At 54.2% G+C, this 23,590-nt stretch overlaps 2 protein-coding genes across 4 annotated transcripts; one reads left to right on the top strand and one right to left on the bottom strand.

Moving 5' to 3' along the window:
- Positions 1–3,879: 3,879 nt before the first annotated feature.
- ZNF526 (zinc finger protein 526) lies at positions 3,880–9,120 on the top strand. Of its 3 annotated transcripts, none has more exons than XM_016192499.2 (3): positions 3,921–3,993; positions 6,571–6,669; positions 6,757–9,120. In XM_016192499.2, exon 3 carries the CDS (start codon positions 6,774–6,776, stop codon positions 8,763–8,765), a length of 1,992 nt encoding a protein of 663 aa, XP_016047985.1. In that variant the 5' UTR covers positions 3,921–3,993; positions 6,571–6,669; positions 6,757–6,773; the 3' UTR covers positions 8,766–9,120. The 3 variants fall into 3 exon arrangements, with proteins under 3 accessions (XP_016047986.1, XP_016047985.1, XP_060042026.1); XM_060186043.1 differs by lacking the exon at positions 3,921–3,993 and adding an exon at positions 4,788–5,004; XM_016192500.2 differs by lacking the exon at positions 6,571–6,669 and having other exon boundaries at positions 3,880–3,993.
- A 2,499-nt stretch (positions 9,121–11,619) lies between these two features.
- On the bottom strand, positions 11,620–21,182 carry GSK3A (glycogen synthase kinase 3 alpha). Its single transcript, XM_007532930.3, has 11 exons — positions 20,731–21,182; positions 19,052–19,239; positions 17,808–17,891; positions 17,524–17,634; positions 15,476–15,606; positions 15,275–15,381; positions 14,070–14,167; positions 13,898–13,993; positions 13,338–13,524; positions 12,766–12,858; positions 11,620–12,317 (listed from the first exon to the last, which is right to left on the bottom strand). The coding sequence occupies exons 1-11, from the start codon at positions 21,011–21,013 to the stop codon at positions 12,244–12,246; spliced, it is 1,452 nt and encodes a 483-aa protein (XP_007532992.2). The 5' UTR covers positions 21,014–21,182; the 3' UTR covers positions 11,620–12,243.
- Between the last annotated feature and the right edge of the window lie 2,408 nt (positions 21,183–23,590).

Raw genomic sequence — 23,590 nt, 5'->3', positions numbered from 1 at the left:
GGATAGGACAGAGAGAAATGGAGAGAGGAGGGGAAGACAGAGAGAGAGGGGAGAGAAAGACAGACACCTGCAGACCTGCTTCACCACCCTTGAAGCGACTCCCCTGCAGGTGGGGGGGGGGCTCGAACCGGGATCCTTACGCCGGTCCCTGCGCTTTGCGCCACGTGCGCTTAACCCACTGCACCACCACCCGACTCCCTTTATTTATTTATTTATTTATTTATTTATTTATTTATTTTGTCTTCCTCCTCCAGGGTTATTGCTGGGCTCGGTGCCTGCACCATGAATCCACCGCTCCTGGAGGCCATTTTTCCCCCCCTTTTGTTGCCCTTGTTGTAGCATCGTTGTGGCTATTATTATTGTCCTTGTTGACGCAATTCGTTGTTGGATAGGACAGAGAGAAATGGAGAGAGGAGGGGAAGACAGAGAAGGGGAGAGAAAGACACCTGCAGACCTGCTTCACCGCCTGTGAAGCGACTCCCCTGCAGGTGGGGAGCCGGGGGCTCGAACCGGGATCCTTACGCCGGTCCCTGCGCTTTGCGCCACATGCGCTTAACCCACTGCGCCACCGCCCGACCCCCTCCCTTTATTTATTTTTAATGACAGAGAGACACAGGAAGAAAGATACACACAAAGAGCTACCAGAGCACTGCTGATCTCTGGTTTATGGTGGTGCTTGGGATTGAATTTGGGACTTTGGAGTCTCAAGCATGAAAGTTTTTTGCATAACCATTATGCTGTCTCTCCAGCTCCCCTCTTTTTTCCCCTTTAATCCTCACTCTTCGGGTTTTTATTCTTTATTTTTTTATATTAATTTATTTATTTCAATGAAGAGAGAAATACAGAAAGATAAAGACAAGAGCACTGCTCAGCTCTGGCTTTTAGTGGGGTTGTATTAAATCTGGGAACTCTGGTGTCTCGGGCATGAAAGTCTTTTGCATAGCCATTATGCTATCTCCTTTTAAAAAAAATAATTTGTATTTATTTATTTATTCCCTTTTGTTGGCCTTGTTGTAATTACTGATGTCATCATTGTTGGCAGAGAGAAATGGAGAGAGGAGGGGAAGACAGAGAGGGGGAGAGAAAGATAGACACCTGCAGACCTGCTTCACTGCCTGTCAAGCAACTCCCCTGCAGGTGGGGAGCCGGGGCTCGAACCGGGATCCTTACGCCAACCCTTGCACTTTGCGCCACCTGCGCTTAACCCACTGGCTACTGCCCAACTCCCAATATTTATTTTTTTATACAGACACAAACTGAGAGGGAAGGAAGAGACAGAGATAGAGGGTGAGGGCAGGGAGAGATAGCATAATGGTTTCTTCTTCTAGCGTTTGCCCTTCTTCCATAGCCAGTCAACAGCAAAGCTGTCAGGAGCTGCTTGTTGCTGGCTTTGAAAGTGACTGGGATCCATGTGGATTCAGTCGGCTAGGAAGGATCGTCAGTTTCCCCAATGAATAGGTACTCACGGGATGCACCACGAGAAGGTCGATCCAATGCAACCCAAGCATAATGGTTATGCAAACAGACTCTCATGCCAGAGGCTCCCAAGTCCTAGGTTTAATCCCCTGCACCACCATAAACGACAGTTGAGCAGTGTTTTGTTAAAAATATATATATATGTGGGGGTCTCCATTTGTCTTTGTCCTATCCAACATCAACGACAGCAATAACAACGATAAACAAGGGCAACAAAAGGGAAAAAAATAGCCTCCAGGATCAGTGGATTCGTAGTGCAGGCACCGAGCCTCAGCAAGAACCCAGAGGCAAAAAAAAAAAAAATTAATTTAATTTAAATTTTTAAAAAATGGAGGGTGAAAGACATCTGCAGCATTGCTTCACCACTCTTGAAGCTTCGCCCCAGCCCCTGCAGGTGGGGATTAGGGGCTTGAAACCAGGTTCTATAATAATGTGTATAATATTTTTTCATTAATTTTTTAAAATTATATTATTTATTTTGGAGAGAGAGAATTTCAAAGGGAAGGGAAAGATAGGGAAAGAGAGGGATACACCTTGTGCCTTGCAACAGTGAAGCTTACCCCTACCAAAAGGTGGGCATAAGGGGCTTGAATCCTAGTACTTGTGCACAGTAATGTGTGTGTTCAACCAGGTGTATCACTGTCCAGCCCCTCATCCTTTCTTTTTCTTACCTTTTTTTCCTCCTCCTCTTCCTTCTTCCTTTTTTCTCAATGCCTGAGCTTCACCAGGCCAGGATTATTTTTTCCTTGGCTATAAAGAAACAAAGAGGGGGCCAGGTGGTGGCGCACCTGGTTTAGCACACGTTACAGTGCGCAAGGACCCAGGTTCGAGCCCCCAGCCCCCATATGCAGGCGGAAAGCTTCATAAGTGGTGAAGCAGGGCTGCAGGTGTCTCTCTCCCTCTCTTCCTCTCTATCACTCCCTTCCCTCTCAATTTCTATCTCTACCCAACAAATAAATAAAGATTAAAAAAAAATTAAAAAAAAAGAGAGACAAAGAGGCAGAGAAATATCGTGAAAGAAGCCACAGCGCCAGCTCCCTCCAGTGCAGTAGTGGGTGGGCTTGAACTCGGGTCATACACGTGGCAAAGCAGTTCACTATTCAAGAGAGCTATTTTTCTGGCCCTCCACCAACTGTTCTGTTAATGAATCTCTCTCTCTATATGTGTGTGTGTGTGTTAATAAATCTTTTTTTCTATAATATATACATCCCACTAAACTCAGGTGTTCATTTCACAAAATATCCGGCAACATCAAACAAGAGCCGGTTCTCCAGTAAACCGGGTAATGACTTCTTGGGAGACTTTTAAATATATAGTCACGAAAGAGGGGGAGTGTGGAAAGACAGAGCTAGAGAGAGCATGATAGCGCCAGAGCAACCACCCAGGCACATTTGGTGCCAGGGATGGAACACAGAACCTCATGCATGACATGAGTGTCTAATATTTTATCTACAGGGTCACCTCCCAGGCCACCAAAACTCTTTTATTTTAAAAAGGTTTTATTTAATTAAGACAGTAAGACAAAGAATCCCCATGCAATGCCAGTGATGGATTGTGGGACCTCCTGTTTGAGAATACAAGTGTTAGGGACTGGTTGTGACACACCTAGTTGAGCGCACATGTTACCATGCACAGGGACCTGGGTTCAACCTCCACCACCACCACCACCTGCAGGGGGAAAGCTTTGGAATGGTAAAGCAGGACTGCAGGTGTCTCTGTCTCTTGTCCTCTCTAGTTCCCCCTTCCCTCTCAATTTCTGCCTCTGTCCAATAAATGAATGATAATACAAAAGAAAAAGAATGAAAATAAAATTAAAGAAATAAAAATAGAATGCAACTTTATTCATTGCCGCCCTCTGAGCGGCATAGGTGACTTTTAAAATGATGAACCTTTTACGTTTGATTTCACCCAATCCCCTCGGCCTGAGATGGATGTGACTCAAGCTTCTTTTTGCACAGAAGTGAGGCCGCGGGCTATGCAAAAGGCTCTCATATCTGAGACTCTGAGGCCCTAGGTTCAATCCACAGCACCACCATAAGCCAGAGCTGGGCAGTGCTCCGGGAATTAAATTTAAAAAAAAAAAAACTAAGACCCAGAGATCGGGGGTAGGGGAGAAATAGCTCAAGTGGCTCTGGCCCCAAGTGTGTTCTCAGATATGCTGTCTCTTCAGCCATGAAGTAGTGTCAGCTCTATCAAGTCCCGCAGCTCACAACACTCCACGGTTCCGGTCTTCCAACGATGCCCATTCCTCGCTCCTGGCAGAGCGGCCCGGAAGAAGTGCGCAGGCGCACCCCGAGCCCCGCCCACGGGCCCAATTGTGTGCGTGGAGACTCTCGGAGGCCGCCTGACCATCAGTGCGCAGGCGCCGTGGCGCGTACCTTGCGCAACCGGCTCTCATTGGTCCGAAGAGCTAAGGGCGCCGCCCAATAGGAGGCGTGGATAGTGGGGGGTCCCGCACGCCTGGAGCAGGGGGTCTGTGTCAAGAGCGGCGGGGGCTGCAAGAGGCAAGCGAGACGGGTGAGGGCGCCGCGGGGCGGGCGGGGAGAACAGCGCCGGCCTGCGGAGGGGGCGGAGGGAGAGCCGGGGGACTCCGGGGGGCCCGAGAGCTCGGGGGCCTGCGCCAGGGTGGGAGCGGCGCCGAGTGGAAGGAGGGCGCTCCTTCCTGTGTGCCCGGGACCAGTGCGGGAGCTCCTGCGGGTGCAGCGCCCAGAGCCCCGCTCGCTGGCCCGCCTCCCTCCGGTGGCGAGGGGAGGGGGGCTGAGCAGTGGCAAAGTTGAACTTCCAGGTCCCGGGTGGAAGGACAGACTTCTCTACTATATAAAAAGCCCCCCCCCGCCCCCAACAGTCCGCAGGGGCGGCCGTGGGGGATTTAAACAGAAAAATCCAACTTTCAGATCTCCCGGACCTCCTAGGAGGATCTCTGTGTTCGTTTTTGTTCGCTTGGTCGTTTTTACCAGAGCCCTGTTCAGCTCTGGCTGATGGTGGTGGGGCTGGGGATTGATCCTGGGACCTCAGAGCCTCAGGCAGGAGAAGGGTTTTTTTTTTTTTTTTTTTTTTTAACTTAACCAGGTTGCCATATGCCTTGTGTCATTTGTTTATATTTGTTTTTGCCCCTGGAGCTTTCCGCACCTACAGGATTCCACTACTCCCAGTGGACTCGTTATTTTTACATAGAAGAGGAGAGACAGGGAGATAGAAAGAGGAGAGACACCACAGCGCTGCTGCACTGCTTATGTGACTTCCATGACACTTCCATGTGGTGCCATGACTCGAGCCCAGGTCCTCATGCATGGTAAAGCTAGCCCCGGGCTCCCTCCTTATGCCTATTAGGCACATGGCAAACTTTGCACCAGATCCTAGGCCTCACCCAAGGAGGGAGTTCTGTGTTTGAAGTGAGACCGGAAACAGGAAAAACGAAGTGAACTCTCAGACCCCTAGTTGAATCCTTACAGGAAGGCCTGCTGTCAAATAGCTGCTGTGCGCAGGGTGCCCTAGCTACTCGGAAAATTCGTGGAGGTGTTCATCTAGGTGTGTTTAAGGGGAAGTTTTCCTCCTGGACTTGTGAATCATTTACTTGGTGAACACTAAGTGAAAGCAGGGCCCCATAGGATGCTGTGTTGTGGGAGTCCACTGTCTAATAGGAGAGTTGGTCTGGTGGGAGAAGTGGTATATTCTGGAGACAGGGAAATTCTCAGAGCCTCAGTTTCTGGGAGAAGCATCATTTACCCACTAGGTATCTGTACTGAGCAGCTGTCTTGCATTGTGCACTGTTCTTATCCCTGTAAATAACATCAGTGATGAACTGACTAAAAGCCCTGTCCTCTGGGAACTTAACATGAGCTCTTGCCTGTTTGGGCCTGTAAACTGAACTCCAGTTGCTCCCCCATCCCCAGCACCAATGGATAAGTTGAAGAGCTAGCCATGGTGGGGATCAAATTTAAATAATTAGCTCCTAGGCTTTCCAGGGTGGCATTTTATTTGTGGAAGGGACACTGAGCCCCTACTGTTTGAAGGGCCCTCTGTGGTCAGTCAGGTTGAGCCCATACATGTAGCAATGGAGCTGAGCCCAACAGAAGGAAGTTCAAAAGTTAAAATCTTGGGTAGGGGAGACAGAAAATGGTTATACAAGAAGACTCTCATGCCTGAGCCCCCGAGGTCCCAGGTCTGATCCCCAAGCAAGCCCCACAATAAGCCAGAGTTGAACACTGGCTAAAGGAGGAATCAAAAGAAAATACTGGGGAGGCTTTTGTTAGACTAGTAGAGGGAAAAGCAGACAAAATAACAGTTTCAAAGACTTATAGTCCAAAACTGGCATTTAAGTAACAGCTTTACCTTTTATCAAGGACCAGGGACTTTGTGGCCAGCGCTACTTTTACCCTCAATTCACAGGTGAGTGAACAGTCTTTGTGGAGAGGGAAGCAAGTAATAGAGCTCAAATTAAGCCAAGGGCAGTCTGTCTGTTTCATAATATATCTTACCTGTTTCAATGAGAGAAACCAGAAAACTGCTCAGTTCTGTTTGATAGTGGTGCTGGGGAAAGAATCTGGGACTTTGGGCCTCAGGCCTGAGATTCTTTTTTTATTTTTTAATATTTATTTATTTTCCCTTCTGTTGCCTTTTTTATTATTATTGTAGTAGTTGTTACTGATGTTGTCGTTGTTAGATAGGACAGACAGAAATGGAGAGAGGAGGGGAAGACGGGGAGAGAAAGATAGACACCTGCAGACCTGCTTCACTGCTTGTGAAGCAACTCCCCTGCAGGTGGGGAGGTGGGGGCTTGAACCTGGATCCTTACGTCAGTCCTTGCACTTTGTGCCACACGCGTTTAACCCACTGTACTACCGCCTGACTCCCAGGCCTAAGATGCTTTTTGCAGAACCATTATGCTGTCTCCCTTACCCTTGTTTTGTTTTAATGTTTTGTTTTGCTTTATATTTTACCTGTATTTATGTGGAGAAGGAGAGTGTTGCAAAGAGAGAGATGGGGAGAAAAAAAACTACAGGCAAAGGCCAAGAGGCCCAAACATATTTATCGTATTTTTGGAAGGAAGGCATAAGAGGCCAAACTGAAGAAAGTTGTCTGTCTTTCCTGCAGATACCTGGCACCAGAGACTGCAGAGCAGATTCAGAGGTGTGAGCTTACGAAGACTAGAGCATAGACTTCAGGTTCAGGTTTGCTGATTGACAGAGGCTGGTGAGTGACAGGAGGGCCAAGGGCCCTGAGGCCTGTGCCATTCCCTTGGGTTCCCAGTATCCCACCAACTCCATTTTCTTTCCCCAGAGTCTGCCTTCCCCACAATGGCAGAAGTGGTAGCCGAGGTAGTCGAGATGCCAACACAGATGTCTCCAGGGGCCCTGGAATTGTCAGCCCCGGTGCTAGGGGAGGTGGCAGAGATGTCAACTGAGGTGATGGAGATGACACCTGGGGAGGCCCTTGCCTCCTCCCTCTTCTTCCAGCACCACCAGTTCATGTGTTCAGAGTGTGGCAACCTCTACAACACACTGGAAGAAGTCCTTTCCCACCAGGAACAGCATGTGCCCACTGTCACTGAGGAGGAGGCGGTGTTGGCCACCCAGGACACCAGTCTGGAGCAAAGCAGCATGGAGGATGGGCCTTTCCAGTGCTGTGAATGCAGCCAGCTCATCCTTTCTCCTAGTGAGCTCCTCGCCCACCAGGAAGCCCACCTTCAGGAGTCTGCAAGTGAGATCCAGTACCAATGCAGGGACTGCCAGGAGCTGTTCCCCACACCGGAACTATGGATGGCTCACCGGCGGGCCCAGCACCTTTCTTCAGCAGTGGTCGAACCACCGGAGCCACCTCCTACCTCACCTCCACCTCCGCCCCCTGCTCCACCAGAACCCAAGATGGAGCCCTACGAGTGTCCCGAGTGCTCTACCCTGTGTGCCACCCCTGAGGAATTCTTGGAGCATCAAGGCACGCACTTTGACTCTCTGGAGAAAGAAGAGCGCAATGGGCTGGAGGAGGAAGAGGAAGATGAGGACGAAGAGGAAGAATCAGAGGACGAGGAGGTGGCAGCAGAGGCTGGTGATGACACTGCAGGAGGGGACAAGTCCACAGCAGACCAGGCCTCAGGCTGTGGGGATCATCCCCCACAAAGAAACACCCCAGGGGCACGTCGGCGACACTGGCGGGCCTCTCGAGGCCCTGCGTCAGCCACCCACCCCTTCCACTGCAGCCAGTGCCAGCGCAGCTTCAGCTCCGCGAACCGGCTGCTGGCTCACGGCCGGGCCCACATAGGGGGCACGCACGAGTGCAGCACCTGCTCCAAGGTCTTCAAGAAAGCGGCCTCCCTGGAGCAGCACCAGCGGCTGCATCGCGGCGAAGCCCGCTACCTCTGCGTGGACTGTGGCCGAGGCTTTGGCACCGAGCTCACACTGGTGGCCCACCGGCGGGCCCACACCGCCAACCCACTGCACCGCTGCCGCTGCGGCAAGACCTTCAGCAACATGACCAAGTTCCTCTACCACCGGCGCACTCACGCTGGCAAGAGCGGAGTGCCCCCCACAACCACTGCAGCCTCCCCAGCCCCAGTGGAGCCCCCACCACCCCCTCCAGCCCCGGCTCCACCAGTCCAGCTGCCCTGCCCTCAGTGCTCCAAGTCCTTTGCTTCAGCCTCTCGGCTCTCCCGGCACAGGCGCACAGTCCACGGGCCCCCAGAGCGGCGGCACCGCTGCGGCATTTGTGGCCGGGGCTTCAAGAAGCTGGTCCATGTGCACAACCACCTGCGGACACACACGGGCGAGAGACCCTTCCAGTGCCACTCCTGTGGCAAGACCTTTGCCTCCTTGGCCAACCTCAGCCGCCACCAGCTGACCCACACGGGCGTGCGGCCCTACCAGTGCCTGGACTGTGGCAAGCGCTTCACGCAGAGCTCCAACCTGCAGCAGCACCGCAGGCTGCACCTGAGGCCGGTGGCCTTTGCCCGAGCGCCCCGCCTGCCCATCACCGGGCTCTACAATAAGAGCCCCTACTACTGTGGGACCTGCGGCCGCTGGTTCCGTGCTATGGCTGGCCTTCGGCTGCACCAGCGGGTCCACGCCCGAGCCCGGTCCCTGACACTCCCGCAGCCTCCACGCTCGCCACCCCTAGCTCCACCCCCAGCCCCCGAGCCTCAGCAGACAATCATGTGCACTGAGCTGGGGGAGACCATCGCCATCATCGAGACATCCCAGCCGCTGGCACTGGAGGACACGCTGCAGCTGTGCCAGGCGGCCCTGGGGGCCAGTGAAGCCAGCGGGCTACTGCAGCTGGACACAGCCTTCGTGTGACACAGCAGAGCAGCAGCTGTAAGGGGGCTCAGCTGCAAGTGTAGATACCTCTGGAGAGGGGGTGGCCCAACCCTGGCGAGCTACTCTGGCGCCCACCATGTGCCTCGATCTACCCCAGCCTTTTCCAGCTGACTCCTCAGAAGGGCCCTGCCAGGTTTCTCCCATAACCCCTTCTTCCTGAAGGGAAACTGAAGCTCTGAGACATGATATGCTGTCCCAGGGCACCTTGCTGCTCTGCAGAACGAGACTAGCCAATGTGCTCTGTTCCCCAGCACCCCAGGACCCAGCAGCATTGGGCCACCTCCCCTGAGCCTCAGCTGAGGGCCAGGTCTGCTGGGCACAGTCACAGATATGCAGTATGGCAGGAGGAATGCTCAAGTACACATGGCCTTGCTCTCTGAATGTGTCTCTGATTCATTGGGTCCCCTAAGCCTTCCATCCATCCCATGTGCTGGGTGCTGCCAGGGGCCAGAGACCAGCCTGGGGAGGGACAAACAGCTGTCAGCCCCAGACTCCTCAGGACTGATGGACAGGTGGGCAGCTGTCGGTCAGAGAGACCCCAGGGCAGGGAAGTTCCTGAGGAAAAGAAATCTGCTAGCAGATGCAGAGAACCTTCCAGGCACTAGAGAGAGGGTATTCTCTGCATGCCCGGAGGTTGTCTGGTTATTCATGACGACACAGTGGTCATTTGAAGGCCTAGGCACACGACAGGCACGTGTATTCTCACACCAACAGTCGTGGGAGGTGTTTAGTGTCCTGTACCTCATGTGAGAAAACAGGGACACACTTGCCTAAGATCTCATGTGGGCAAAGGTGTCACTAAGATCTGACTCCAGGAGCAGGTCTCTCCAGGTCACGTCACGTGTGTGACGGGTGGTGCAGAGTGATGGTGAGCTGCAACCACGGAGGGGCCCAGAGCACACAAGATTAGTTGTCACCAGAGGCAACGTGAGCTGGTGTCACAGGGCTTTTTTTATTTTAACCAGAGCACTGCTCAGTTCTGGCTTGTGGTGGGGGAACTGAAGTTAGGACTTTGGAGTTTCAGGCATGAGTCTCTACATAACCATTATGCTACGCTGCGCGCACACACCCCTTCAGCCTTTTTTTAAAAAGATTTTTTTTTTATGTATTTATTTTCCCTTTTGTTGCCCTTTTTTTTGTTGTTGTTGTAGTTATTGATGTTGTTGTTGTTGGGATAGGACAGAGAAATGGAGAGAGGGGAAGAGGGGGAAAGAAAGATAGACGTCTGCAGACCTGCTTCACCGCCTGTGAAGGGACTCCCCTGCAGGTGGGGAGCCAGGGGTTCGAACCAAGATCCTTATCCTGGTCCTTGAACTTTGCGCCACGTGCTCTTAACCCGTGGTGCTACCGCCCGACTATCCCCTTCAGCCTTTTTAAAGGTCACCTGGCTTGACAGTTCTACAGAGGCATGGCCATGGGACAGGCTCCACCCTGGCCCCCACAGACCTGGAGCTGCAAGTTGTCTGGGAGGGAACTGGGCAAGGATGAGGCAGAGGAGGCAGCCTAGCTCTGGGAAGGCCTCTGTGGCCCTGCCAAGTTCAGGACATTGTGGGCTGTCTTGAGTCCGAATGGGGCAGGGAGCTGACTGGAGACAATCCAGTAGGGAAGGGTACTGGGTTGGTGAGGGCCAACCCCTAATGTGACTGGGAAGAAAGGGTCCCTAGGAGCCACAGGTCTGTCCTTCATCCAGCCTAATGACTATTCATCTGGGGAGTGAAGCAATTTCCCAGATGTCCAGGGGGCTCAGAGCACTTTAAAGACACTCCTGGGGCTGACCTAACAGATTGCAGAGTCCAAAGGCCACGGTCTCTAACCTCCCACAGGGAAACGTTCAGGGACACGCTCGGAGCTGTTCTCTTCACAAATAGAGCCCAGTGGAAGCATGTCAGCTGCTCCCCACCCCCACCCCCACTTCTGGGGCCTCCTACCCTCACCTGCCATTGGCACTACTTGGAGATTCCATCTGCCCATGGCCCCACCCTCTGGCCCCAGCGTGTCTGCAGTTACTGAGAAAGCCAGCCTCTGTGCCAACTTCCCAGCATTGTTGATCCCCAACTCCCTCCAAAGCATGGACCAGGTAGTTGCCCTGTTTCAAATGTGGAAATGAAGCTGGAATCGTAGCACAAAGGGGAGCGGGTGGTGGCGCACCTGGTTGAGCGCACGTTACAATGCGCAAGGACATGGGTTCAGGCCCCTCGTCCCCCCTGCAGGGGGGAAGCTTTGCAGGTGGTGAAGCAGTGTTGCAGGTGTTTCTCCCTCTCTAGCACCCCCTTCCCTCTCAATTTCTGGCTGTCTGTTCAATAAAGAAAAGACAGTAAAAAAAAGACAGCCTGCCTCTGCTGCCATTCAGGTCCTGGCGCTAACTAGAGGTGCTGTGGCAACGGAGCAAGAGTCTGTCTTATCTCCCTGCTTCTATCTGAATGGTGAAGTGGGGGTAGAGCAGTGAGACCCATCAAAATTCGGGGGGGGGGGGAGTATGAAATGAAAGTCTGAGGACAGCAGCATCTACACCCAGGCTGTTTTGGCTGAGTTTCCTTGGACCTTGGCCCCTGGAGCTGCAGCAGGCTGCTCAGGCTGAGACAGTCCTTTGTTCAAGTCTACTCTGCCAGGTACACAGCGGCTGACCTCTCTGGTCCCCTTTATCTTACCAGTCCCGAGGGGTTGACACTCTGAGGGGAAGCAGATGATTTGGGCCAGGTCTGGGGCAGGCTCCTCCCCAGCTCAACATGTAGGCCAGTGCTGGGCCTCAGGCTTGGCTCGCTCTGGCTGGTGCAGCCCCCTCCTGCCCCAGACACCTCCTCCACCTCTGGAAATAGGCAGCTAGACAGGAAAACAGGTTTTCATGCCAATAATTTATTGAACGGAGGTCTGTACACAGGCAAACCTTACTGTGGAAACTAAGACATCAGGAGCTCCCTCACTTCCCCAGCCCTCCAGGATGGTGGGAGGGAGGAGGGAAAAAACCTTTAGGGCAGGACAGGTGAGGGGACACAGCTGGGAGAGGGGGAGGGGCCAGGTCAGACGGTGAGATTGACGTTTTCTTTAAGAAAAAAATTATAACAATCTATTTACACCCGGGGACCAGGGAAGGGAAGAGGACAAGGGTTGGTCTGGTTCTATTTACAAGGGACATGGAAAGGGAAGGGGTGGGTGGGCCTGGAGACAGTGGAGGCCTAGGGGTGGGGTGGGGAGGGGCCATGGGGGCAGGAGGTATTCTTGTCTCCAACCCCCTTTCCTTCCTTCTCTCTCCCTCCCCACGACCAGTTAAAATCCTCTTAAAAAGCCCACCATAGAGGTGAGGCTGGTGAGGGAGGGACTGGAGGTGGGGACAGGGACTCATTTTACCTCTGCCCTCTCTAGTCTAGGGGCCCAGCCAGGGCAAGAGCTTCATGGCCTGTGGCCCCCACTTCCCAGCTCCACTTAGGGCTCCCAGATGGAAGGGTAGCTGGCAGGGTCCTCAGGAAGAGTTAGTGAGGGAAGTTGTGGCATCGGGCGACTGCCATTCGGAGCCGGTCTGAGTCTCACTTAAAGCTGAGGGGGGAGGAAGGAGGAGTTAGCTTGTGTCTTTCAGCCAGGACCCCCCACCCCAACCTAGAGCAGAAAGTGGGTGGTGAGATGCTACATTAGAAGTCCAAAGCTGTTCGTTTAGGTCCAGCACTGCAAACCCAGATGGCAAAGGACCAGTCTGGTGACTGAGCGATAAACACAAAAAGGGACACAGGTATCCACAGTGCTGCCCTGAGGGAAGGCAGGCTCAAGAGAAATGGGGAAGCTGTGTTTTTACATGAAACGGCCCCGATTTTTAAATGAGAGCAGCAAATTCAATAGTGTGGGTCAAACACACTTCTTCAGTTTTCCCACTAACAAACATTAAGGATAAGCAATTATGCCCTGCAATGGGGGGGGGGGGCTGTTCATGCCATATAAAATGGGCTTCTTGAAGGAACCTCAGAATTACAGGCACAGGCCCCCAACTTACCTTGTGAGGGTGGTGTGAGGGAAGCAGAGCCCGCCGGGGACCGCAAGTGAGGAGGGACAAGAATGGCATTGAGAGATGGTTGGATGGAGAGTTCTAGAGACAAGAATGGACATGCCCGGTCAGGGTGCAGAGTGAGACTTCTAGAAACCCAGCTACTGATTGGCAAAACCAGATGTTTGTGGAAAGGTGTCACCACTGGACACTGTATGCACAGGTGATACCACTGAGCTGCCTCCCCAGCCCCAATTACTTCAAATTATTTTTTAAGAGAGGGCACCACCAAAATACCACTCCAGCATCCATGGAGCTCCCTCTGGTGCTGTCCATGGTACCGGGGGCTGAACCCAGGATCTCACACATGGTAAGCCAAGCGTCTTACCCAGTGGATGCTGTAAATAAGAAACCATTAAGAATCTAACAAAGGCAGATGGGAGAGCACAGGGTGGGTGGGCCCACCCTGAACTTGGGGAAGGGAGTAATCTCCCAAACCCCAGGCCTTGCTTGTAGCCCACCCCCAGGTCCCACTCCTGTCTTCAACACTGAACTCTGCAGACCCTGGGCTACGCCCTCACCACCAGGACTGAAGTTGAAGAGGGCGGGCAGCGGGCGGCTGTTGGGGAGCTGGGTTCCAGGACTTCGAAGTTCATCAAAGAAGCTGTGGGCACAGGCTTCCAGTGGGGAGAGCCTGGAGGACGGTGTGTACTCCAGCAGGCTTGAGCAGAGGGCAATGGCCTCAGGTGGTGTTCGAGCCTTGAACACCTGTGTTTGGGAGGGTGGGAGAGTCACAAGAGCGAGACCCGCAACACTGTTGCACTAACCCCCTAACTATAGTGCCCAATAAGAATACAGCCATCTGCTTCCTACAAGCCATTCTCCAAATGAGGAGACTGAGGTATTCCCACCTCAGGAGGTCAGTGTGTATCTATCGGGAACACCCCCACCCCCAGGTTCTATGATTGAGCCCTGCCTTGAGCTCTTTCCCCACCACTGAAATGGGACTTTGGAATGTACTATGACCCCTCAACTTTTCCAGTGTGGGAACTACCAAGCCAGGTCCCCGGACCAGTTGGCTCCCAATGGGGGGGGGGGGGGGGCTCTGTCCTGCTGACTCAGTCCTCCAGCCCTGGCCTACCTTTGTCCAGGGGTGAGCTTTAATCTGGGGGAACTTGAACTCCGTGTAGTTGGGGTTCATCTCTCGGATCTGTTCCCGGGTTGGTGTTCCCAGCACCTGTAGGAAAAGTGGGGTCTGAGCCAGGGTCCCTGTCCCCCAGCCCTGCCCCTGCTTTCCTGGGCCCTGGACTCACCTTGATAATCTCCACTAGCTGGTCAACCCCACTGTCCCCTGGGAAGATGGGCTGGCCCAGAAGGAGCTCAGCCAGGACGCAACCGGCTGACCACACATCTGAAGGAGAAGACGGAGGAGTCTGGGAGACCATTCCCATCCCCATCCCCTTACAAAGCTTCGATCCATTTCTTATTTATTAATTTGTTCCCTTTTTGTTGCCCTTGTCTTTTATTGTTGTAGTTATTGTTATTGATGTTGTTGTCGTTGGATAGGACAGAGAGAAATGGAGAGAGGTGGGGAAGACAAGAGGGGGAGAGAGAGAGACACCTGCAGACCTGCTTCACTTGTGAAGTGACTCTCCTGCAGGTAGAGAGCCAGGGGCTCAAACCAGGATCCTTAACGCCAGTCCTTGCGCTGTGCAACACCTGCGCTTATCCCACTGCGCTACCGCCCAACTTCCTTTTCACTCCATTTCTAAGGGGCCATCCTGAGAGGTGCTTGTTCAAGGTCACTTATAGCTCATAAGCACTGGGGCCAAACTTTGAGCTTTCTGGTCTGACTGCACTGTACTCTCCCACCTAGATGTGTTTCCAGCTCTCTATTCCACGACCCCGATAAGCCTTCTCTCTGCTTCTCACCTCTGAGGACAGACCAACAAGCCTACAGCAGGCACTGTACTGTGAGCTTCAGGAAGGTGAAACGTTCCTCCCCAGACTGTCTTGCTCACTGCTCTCAGGGCTGTCCTGCCCGAGGGCTGTCAGATGCCTCAGCCTTCCTGCCTCTCAGCATCAACTGACACTCAGGGGCCACAGAGCCTCCTCACACTGCTGATGAAAGCTTTCTCTCACACCCTGTCTTCGTGCCAGGAAGGTTGTGCTGTCATTCCCACCAACAGAGAAGGACACAGAGGCTGTGAGCAGCTCACACACCTTACACATGGTGGCAAAACCTCACTTCAGGTTCCCCCAAGGTGACTGTTGGCTCCCCCCACCCCCAGCTGAGAACAGAGGGCTGACTGGCCCTGCCCTGCAGGGTCCCAGCATGCATGGGCCCTAGACCGCTCATCCAGCATGGCCCTCCCGAGTTGGCAAGCACTGCATAAAAGAACAGAGGACAGGCTTTTGTCACCAGCCTGGCAGAGAGCAAGCAGCAAAAACTGAAAAGCGGCTGTGACTGCGGCCCTCCCTCACTGCCCCCCCCCCCCAGCCTTCCCACAGCTCTAACCAATGGATGAGGTGTAATCTGTGGCTCCAAAGATCAGCTCCGGGGCCCGGTAGTAGCGAGAGCAGATGTAGGAGACATTGGGCTCCCCCCGCACCAACTGCTTTGCACTGTGGGATGAGACGGGTGGGAATAAGAACAGGGTGAGGGTTGGGGTCCCTCCTAGACTCTTCAGGCACCCCACACACCCCAGGCCAGACCCACCTGCCAAAGTCGCAGAGCTTGAGGACTGCTGTGTCGGGGTCCACCAGCAGGTTCTGGGGCTTGATGTCACGGTGACACACACCCTGGGAGTGGATGTAGGCCAAGCTACGAAAAAGCTGGTACATGTACACCTGGGGCGGGCAGGGGACAACAGAATCCTAGTCCAGTTGTGCACGGAACACCCAAGGCCCCACCTGTTCAGGACCATGCTCCTAGACTTCCACTTCTCCTGCTGCTCCTTGGCTCACATTTTTTTTTAAACTTTTAAAAATAATTTATTAAAAAAAATAATAATAATAATTTATTCCCTTTTGTTGCCCTTGTTTTATTGTTGTAGTTACTGTTAGTTATTGATGTCATCGTTGTTGGATAGGACAGAGAGAAATGGAGAGAGGAAGGGAAGACAGAGTGGGGTAGAGAAAGACAGACACCTGCAGACCTGCTTCACCACTTGTGACTCCCCTGCAGGTGGGGAGCCAGGGGCTCAAACCGGGATACTTACGTCGGTCCTTGCGCTTTGCACCGCATGCGCTTAACGCGCTGTGCTACCATCCAACTCCCTGGCTCACACTTTTAACAGACACCAGAATCACTTGGAAGACTTGATAAGACATGGGTTGTGGCTCTATCCCAGTGAAGTCCAGGACAGGGCACTTAAACAAGTCCTCCGGTGAGCACTGGCCCACACCGCAACCACAGCCCTGGGCAGCAGAAGCCTCAACAAGACAGACACCTGGGGCCCTGGTGTTAGCAGGCTGGGGTACCAGGCGCTCATCTGCCCCCTCACCAAAACCACTGGCAACAGGAAGGGCTCAGCCTCTTCCACCCATCAATCAAAACCACCCACAAGCCAGCCCCTCTCCAGCTGTGCCTTCCTGCCACTCTCCCTCCCACTGACTTGAGTATAAGTGCTAATAAGAGTGGGGAGCTCTGGGTTCACCCCTGCCTCGCCCCCCTGGGCCTAGCCCAGTGCTAGGCATGTGGTAACCGTGGGGTTTCTCCACCGCAGGCCCATTTCCTGGGCCCCTTCCTCTGTCCCCTCACCCTGCACCTGATGTCTCCTCCTGGAGGCCTCCTGTTTCCAGAATCCCAGTGTGGCACGTTTACATCCCCAGTGACAACACTTGTCCACCCTGGTCAAGCCAAGAGCTCGTCAGGATAAGGCCTGTGTCTCAAGTCAGCCAGGCACCTGGCACTGCCCAGTGTTGAGCCCAGCCCAAAGGCACCCTCGGCACCAACAACTAGTAGAGCCCTTTGGCTCACCTAGGAAGAGGGTGCTTACAGCCAGTGGGAGGAGCAGCTGGGCCCCAAGCCACCTCCGGCAAATCTACACCCACCCACCTCCTCCCAAGGCAGCAAGCTGCTCCCAGCCTGTTCTCCACACTGGCTCTGGGCTCCTTCATTCATTCACGCACTCAAACACCTCTGGAAGAGCTGTAACTGCCAGGCACAGCAGCGGGCAGTGGGGAAGGAGCCTGCGCAGGCGATGAAGAAGATGGACCCCCGGCTCCATTGTCGCTCTCCTCCTTCCCACCCCACCTGTCTATCAAGTGTCCAAAGGCCGGGGCTCTGACCGCAGTAGCCCTACTCCATACTCTCAGTCCCCACCCCTGAAAGCAAGCCAAGCCCACAGACACTATAGGTGCCACCAGGCTCTCACCAGGCAGGTAACCTTGCAGCTTCCCCACCCCCTGGTCAGCCTGGCTTCCCTTTTTTATCGTTATTGTCATTGTCATTGAGGCATGACTGCTCCAGGCTGACTTTTTCAAACAGAGAAAAAGAGGCAGGGAGAGGGGAAGATGCCATGGCACTAGAGCCTTCTCTACTGCGGTGGGGCCTGTGCCTGGGCTGCATGTGTGGCAAAGCAGCACACTATCCTTAGCTTCCTAACTTAACTCAGTCCAGGCTGGGGAAGCTGCCCTGTGTCTCCCTAGTGTCTGGCAAGCTCCTTCTCCTTAGACAGAGGGCATAGGTAGCAAGCATGAGGTGTGCAAAGACCAAGAAGGCTTAGGGGGAGGAGGGTCCCCACAGGCTGCCCGCCTGCCTACCTTGACATAGATGATAGGGATGGTCAGCTTGGCCTTGGTGAAATGGCGGGCCACCCGGTACACCGTCTCAGGCACGTATTCCAGCACCAGGTTTAGGTAAAGCTCATCTTTCTGCAGAGAACAGAGGAGAGGTGTGAGCCACTGTGAGGAAGCGGTGAGGAAGGGGGAGAGAAGGTTGTGGGTAACTGTGAGGGGAGGGTGGCAGGTCATAACGAAGGCTGGCAGGGGGATGCGTGGCATCAAGGTGGGAGAGGATGCTCCCCACACACACCCCTGGATCTCACCTTTTCCCCACTGGAGTAGAAAAAGTATCTCAGCCTCACGATATTGCAGTGGTCCAGCTTACGCATAATCTGCAGCTCTCGATTCTTAGGGGCAAAGGGAGACATCCTCAGAACACGGCCAATGCTCTGCCCGCCACCCCCCCCCCCCCCGCCCCAGCAACCCAACACCCTTCAGCCCAATCCTACCCACTGTGGGCCAGCTCCAAGGTTCCTTTGGAGCAGCTACAACTCCTCATCCCCCTCACACAGAGCTGGAGGCCTCCAGATCACAGATGTGCTTTCCACAGCCTACTTTTTAGAATCATCTGTTCACTGCTCACATTTGAAAATCCAGTAACTTTACACAGGAACCCAGTTTTTCCCCCCAGATTCTTTGAAAGATCAGATGATGGGGGCCAAGAGGCTCACCTCCCTGCCTGGCACAAGTCACTGAGCTCACCCTTCAAATGAGTCCTTTAACCCTGGTCTGGATCTTGAGTGCCAAATTCTCTTCCAAAAAGGTTTCTCACCTCACCCTTCTTCCCTATGACCTGTCCCCAGAGGGAACTCTTCACCTCAGAGCCCTCTAGCTATGAAAACTCTAACCAAACCTAGACTGACACCCTGGAGCTCCCTGCCCAGGTAGGGAATGGGTTCTTGCCTCCCGGTTTGGGCTCAGTTCTCCACTGGAACAAGCTTTCACTCCTCCACCATGCCAACCCTCCCTGGGCTTCTATTCCCTTCCAGCACGAGGCCTCCTCTAGCTCACGGTACACACCTCTACCCTGGGGAGACAGAATCCATGGCCATGCTCATTGTTTGGCGAGCAGGAGGCAGGCTAAATTTTATCCAGTACTTGTCAAGCTATGGGGGCAGAAGGCGACCATACAACTTCCGTTCTCTGAGCTGAAGTGTGACTTAGTAGAGTCTGGGAATCAAATTCTAGTTTTGACCTTGAACAATTTTCTTATCTGAGTCTCAGTTTCCAGTTTATGCATACTTAGAATAGAGTAACAACGCCTGCCCCTCAGAAATCAATTATGCAAATTTAACTAGCACTTGCATATAAAGCACTCCTGCTCAACAAAAACCCAATAAATACCGGCTCTGCACTCACCTGGAATCTATACTCCCTCCCTTTCTCCTCTTCTCATCTGGTCTGTGCCTAGACTCCCCAAGGAAGCCTAAACCCCATTCCCCTGCTGTGACTCTCAACAACTATGCTCAATCCCCAATTTTCCACACTCCCATTCCCTCCAAGCTACCTTGAACCTCTTGTCCTGGAGAACCTTCTTGATAGCCACCAGCTCCCTGGTGTCTGCCAGCCGTGCCTGGTACACGACCCCAAATGAGCCATTGCCAATCACTTTGATGTCTGTGTAAGCCACCTCCTGGGAGCGCTCGGGGCCTTGGCCTAGGGTGGCGACCACTGTGGTCACCTTCCCGCTGTCACCTGGGAAAGAAAGGGGACACACAAACCACTCACTTTTCCAGTCCTCAGGTCTCACCTTGGGGCAGGAGGAGGAGGGAATCTCTACAGAAATCTACTGGGCCTGGCTGCAGGATGCCTCCTAGCTCCCTCTCTCTCTTCCCTTCAGGAAACAAAATTTGTCTCTTTCATTTGAGGGAATACTAACACCTAAGCCTCCTTTACTGCTGTAACCCCCAATTCTCACCTGCGGTGAGCAACAAGGTCCTGTCCCTCAACAAACACTTCCAATGGCTGAGTCCATCCAACCATTTAATGCCCCTCGGACTGGAAAAAGCCCAACCTCCTCCACGTAAGAGGACTGTAACCCCAGGCACCTCCCCTTGAGCAAGGTGCTAACATTTCCCACCATGCAGATGGGGTCCGGTGGTCAGGTCCTCACTGTGAGGACAGTAAATTCACCACTGGGTTTCTGGCTCCTCCCGCTTTGTACCCTGACCCTCCCTTCAGGGGAACAGCTACCCCTTCCTCACCCCAATACCTGACCTCCCTCCCTCTGCAGGTGGTCCCTAGCAGATAAGCACTGAACTGTGACAGTGGTGAATGTGATCGCTAATGGCCAGATCCTTCCAGCCTCAGTCCCTTCAAGAAAAACTGTAGTTCCTACAATGCCTATTGTGAGAAGGGCAGCAAACTCCAGTGCTATTATTAGGGACACAGACCCCCTTTTCTTCAAGGAACTGACAGAAAGTTGTGCGAGTTGCCGATGAGCCAAACCCGAGGGCTGGGGGGCCAGTGACACCTGCACTCCAGGTACCGCGGGATCCCAGCTGCAGGCTCCCACCATCTGTGAACCACACCCCGCACACCGAGCAGGAGGTGCACATCCTCAGACCCACATTCTGCGAGGACCTGCCTGTGACTCCACCTCAGCCCGGGCCATTTTTGTGAAAAGGGACCGAGCTTTGTGCAGAACGACGACAGCGGGCTCGTCCTGCGGGGTCATCTCGACGCGTCCCGCAAACCACTGATTCCCACGGTGGGGGGGAGGGGCGGGAATCAGAGAGCAGATAATGACGGGGTGTCAGCTGTGGAAACCCCTGGCCTTGGTTTCCGGGGACAGTCACCCCAAATCTCTGCTTCTAAATGGCAGCCCCCCACCCAGCCCTGTCTTCTAAAGGGAGCAAACGTCCAGGCCCCCGCTGCCTGGCCATCGCTGACCACGCTCTTCTCTTCGAGAAACACCCCTCGGACGCCACTTGCAAGCGACGACAACCCCCCCGCCCCGGGTTCTCTGCTGGATGGCGACATCCAACCTGGATTTGGGGGTTCAAACCCCACGACCTCCTGTGGGGGCGCAGGGGGGCGCAACGCCTGTTTCTTTGAGGGTCAGCGGTTCCGAGCCGCCAGGTCCTTCCCGGGAGGTGTGGGGGAGGCCCCGTGACCTCGAGCTCCTCTCGGGGCGTCGGGAGGAGGCAGGTCGGCGTCTGGGGGGCTCCGACCCCCGATACTCACGGCCCAGCTTGACTCCGGGCGGCGGGAAGCTGGTCCCCGCGCCAGGGCCGCCACTGCTGCCTCCGCCGCTGCCGCTGGGGCCGCCACCGGAGCTCGAAGCCCCCACGCCCCCGCCCATGGCTCCGACCGACGCCTTCCCGCCGCTGCCGCCGCCCGGGCCGGAGGCCGAGCCCCCGGGGCCGCCGCCACCGCCGCCGCCTCCGCCGCCTGGCTCCGCAAACGAGCTCGTCCGCGCCCGGCCCGAGCCCCCAGGGACGCCCCCCGAAGGCGCGCCGCCGCTCATGGCGCCGAGCGCAGGCTCAGGCCGCGGGGCTCGGGCTGCCCGGGCCGCCCCCGCTGCCGCCGCCGCCGCCTCCCCCCGGCTCCGGCCTCTTCCAGGCCGCGCCGCTCGGGCTCGGGCTCCGGCTCCGGCCCAGCCGCCCGCCGCGGGGCACGCCGGGAACTGCAGTCCGCCTGCCCTGCGCGCCGCCGTCACCTCCCTCAACCAGCACACAGGACCGCGCAGCACGCCGGGAAATGGAGTCCACCAAGACCTCAGTCGATCACCGGTGGGGGGGGGGCGATTAGGCCGCACTGCAAGTCGGGAAATAGAGTCCCAGGCCGTCAATCAGCCGAGTGCGCTGAAGCCAGACCCTGAAGCACTTTGGGAAGCTGAGTCAGAATCGCCTTCTCACGTCCTTGCGATAACCACGAGCCCCTAGATGTGCCTCAGAAACGGAATCGCAGCCACCATGTGAGCCTTATGGGCCTGATGCACGCCGGGAAACGGAGTCCATTGGTTGTGTCGGCCCATTCGCATCCGGTCCATTCTGGGAAATGGAGTCCGCGCAGGTAGACCGTGAGGCAGGCCGGGAAATGAAGTAGTCGCCACACCCTCACCCGCATTGCGGGTGTAAGTGGCTCCCAAGGCACTTGGGAAATGGAGTCTTGAGTGATTCCCTCCCTCCCAAGTGAATACTGCAGTTTCGGAGATAGGCGAGGAAATGGGGCAGGTCGAGCGCTCCGCCTACCTCCAACGCTAGGCCGCAGTGTCTGCCGGGAAATGTAGTCAACCGCCGAGGCTTCAGCGAGATGGCCATGACGCGTCCCGGTGTCCACTGGGAAATGAAGTTTAAAACATTCTTCCGGTTAATGGAGGGGGAGGGACTTCGGTGAGGCGGGGCGCCGAGGCTCGCCGGGAAGAGAAGCCTGGCGGGCGTCTGCGGGGCGTGAGGGAAAGGAGAACGTTGGCAGTGCCCTGGGGCGACTAGAGGGTCCTTTCAAGGCCGAAACGGACCACCCCGCTCAGAGACTACTGGAAAATTCTCCTTTCTTAAGTTCCAATTTACACACTTGGGGTGGAAAGGCCGTGCCCACTCCCTTGCGACTGGGGAAACAAAGTTCCGGGAGGTTTTTCAGAACTCTGAGTCTAGCTGTTTCTTGCAATCTGGGTTGTTCCAGGAGCCGACCGATATAAACGAAGAAAACAGAATTTCTGTCTTGAAGCCCAGTTCAGCATGGGTGCGTCCTTCTGCTGCCTAAACAAAAGGATCCTAATAACAGGACCAAAAGGAAGCCGGCTGCTAGTGACAGGTTTCGTCCACGCATGATGTTACCCCATTTATCAGTTAATAGCTCAAAGAGTCGACCCAAAGGGCAGTGAGAAACAGTTCGTGTGTGTGTGTGTCCGCGCGCACAGACAGCCCCTAAGATGTGTGTCCCCCCCAGAGTAGTTTCTATGTGTTTATAAGGACAGTACCCCAAAGCAGTTTGCGTATTTGTCCCAGAAAAACTTGGAACTACAAGCGTCCCTTTTGTTTTTTGGAACTATAGGAGCGGGGAATGGAGCCTGTAAGCTTAACGTTAATCAGAGCCTGTGTTCATATTAACTTCCATGCCCTTCCTGAAACCAGAAGAAAATCTTGTCCTTTCGGGTCAGTTCCAAACTGCCATTCCCAATGGGACACGGACCCGGGGACCCGACCCACGGGCGCCCGAGTCTTCTCGAACTACATTACCCAGAAGGCAAAGAGCGGACACACGCCCGCTCCCTCCTCAAAGACTGAGCCATTAACGCGAACAACTCGGGGCGAGTGTTTCTGGGAGTTGTAGTTTCCCAGCCCTGGATGTGCTAGTGCCCCCTCAAGGCAGCTCAGATATGCAAAGCAAAAAACATGAGTTAAGCCCTAAAACCTGGGGAATCCAACGGAACCAACAAGATCCACTGGGGCAGTAAAGCAGAGAACAGGATAGCGCCCTTTATGGTTAATACTTGTGAGACATGTGGTCCAGGAGGTAATGCAGTGGATAAAGTGCTGGACTCTAAAGCATGAGGTCCTGAGTTCAATCCCTGGCAGCACATGTACCAGAGTGATGTCTGTTTCTTTCTCTTTCTCCTCCTATCCCTCTCATTAATAAATAAATTAAATATTTAAAAAATACTAGTGGGACATGTGCAATGGGTCTCCCATGGGGCAGAAACTGCCTAGAGTTTATTGGGGTCCCTAGGAGTCTGGACAACAGCCTGAGGACATCTTACTAGTCTATTCCTAGGGGCTGGAAACATTTTATTCCAGAGAGGGTGTTAGGGTGAATTGTTTCATTTTTAAAAAATAAATATTTATTTATTTATTACCAGGGCACTGCTCAGCTGGCTTATGGTGGTGCGGGGAATTGAACCTGGACCTTGGAGCCTCCAGCATAACCATTATGCTATCTACCCCCACCAGGGTGAGTTGTTTCTATGAGGGGCCGCCCCTGGGCTGTCTGGAAATGTTGAAGGGAGTCTGGGTGAAAGGCTTACTTGTTGGGCTGCAGACACGTGAAAACAATGACAAGAGACCAGTGGAGAAATCAGAGACTAGGGGTGTCTTTAAAAGCT

The sequence above is a fragment of the Erinaceus europaeus genome, chromosome 2 (assembly GCF_950295315.1).
Source record: "Erinaceus europaeus chromosome 2, mEriEur2.1, whole genome shotgun sequence".
Lineage (NCBI taxonomy): Eukaryota > Metazoa > Chordata > Mammalia > Eulipotyphla > Erinaceidae > Erinaceus > Erinaceus europaeus.
The sequence above is the reverse complement of the archived record's forward strand: the minus strand, read 5'-3'. Positions and strand labels throughout refer to the sequence as shown.

Excerpts from the sequence above, each read along its gene's own strand:
- ZNF526 (XM_016192500.2), top strand. The coding sequence starts at position 6,774 with ATGGCAGAAGTGGTAGCCGAGGTAGTCGAGATGCCAACACAGATGTCT.
- GSK3A (XM_007532930.3), bottom strand. The coding sequence starts at position 21,013 with ATGAGCGGCGGCGCGCCTTCGGGGGGCGTCCCTGGGGGCTCGGGCCGG. Across the intron at positions 15,382-15,475 it reads AAGCTCTGCGACTTTGGCAG|TGCAAAGCAGTTGGTGCGGG; the intron begins GTGGGTCTGGCC and ends CTCATCCCACAG. Across the intron at positions 12,859-13,337 it reads CTTCAACTTCAGTCCTGGTG|AACTCTCCATCCAACCATCT; the intron begins GTGAGGGCGTAG and ends TCTTGTCTCTAG.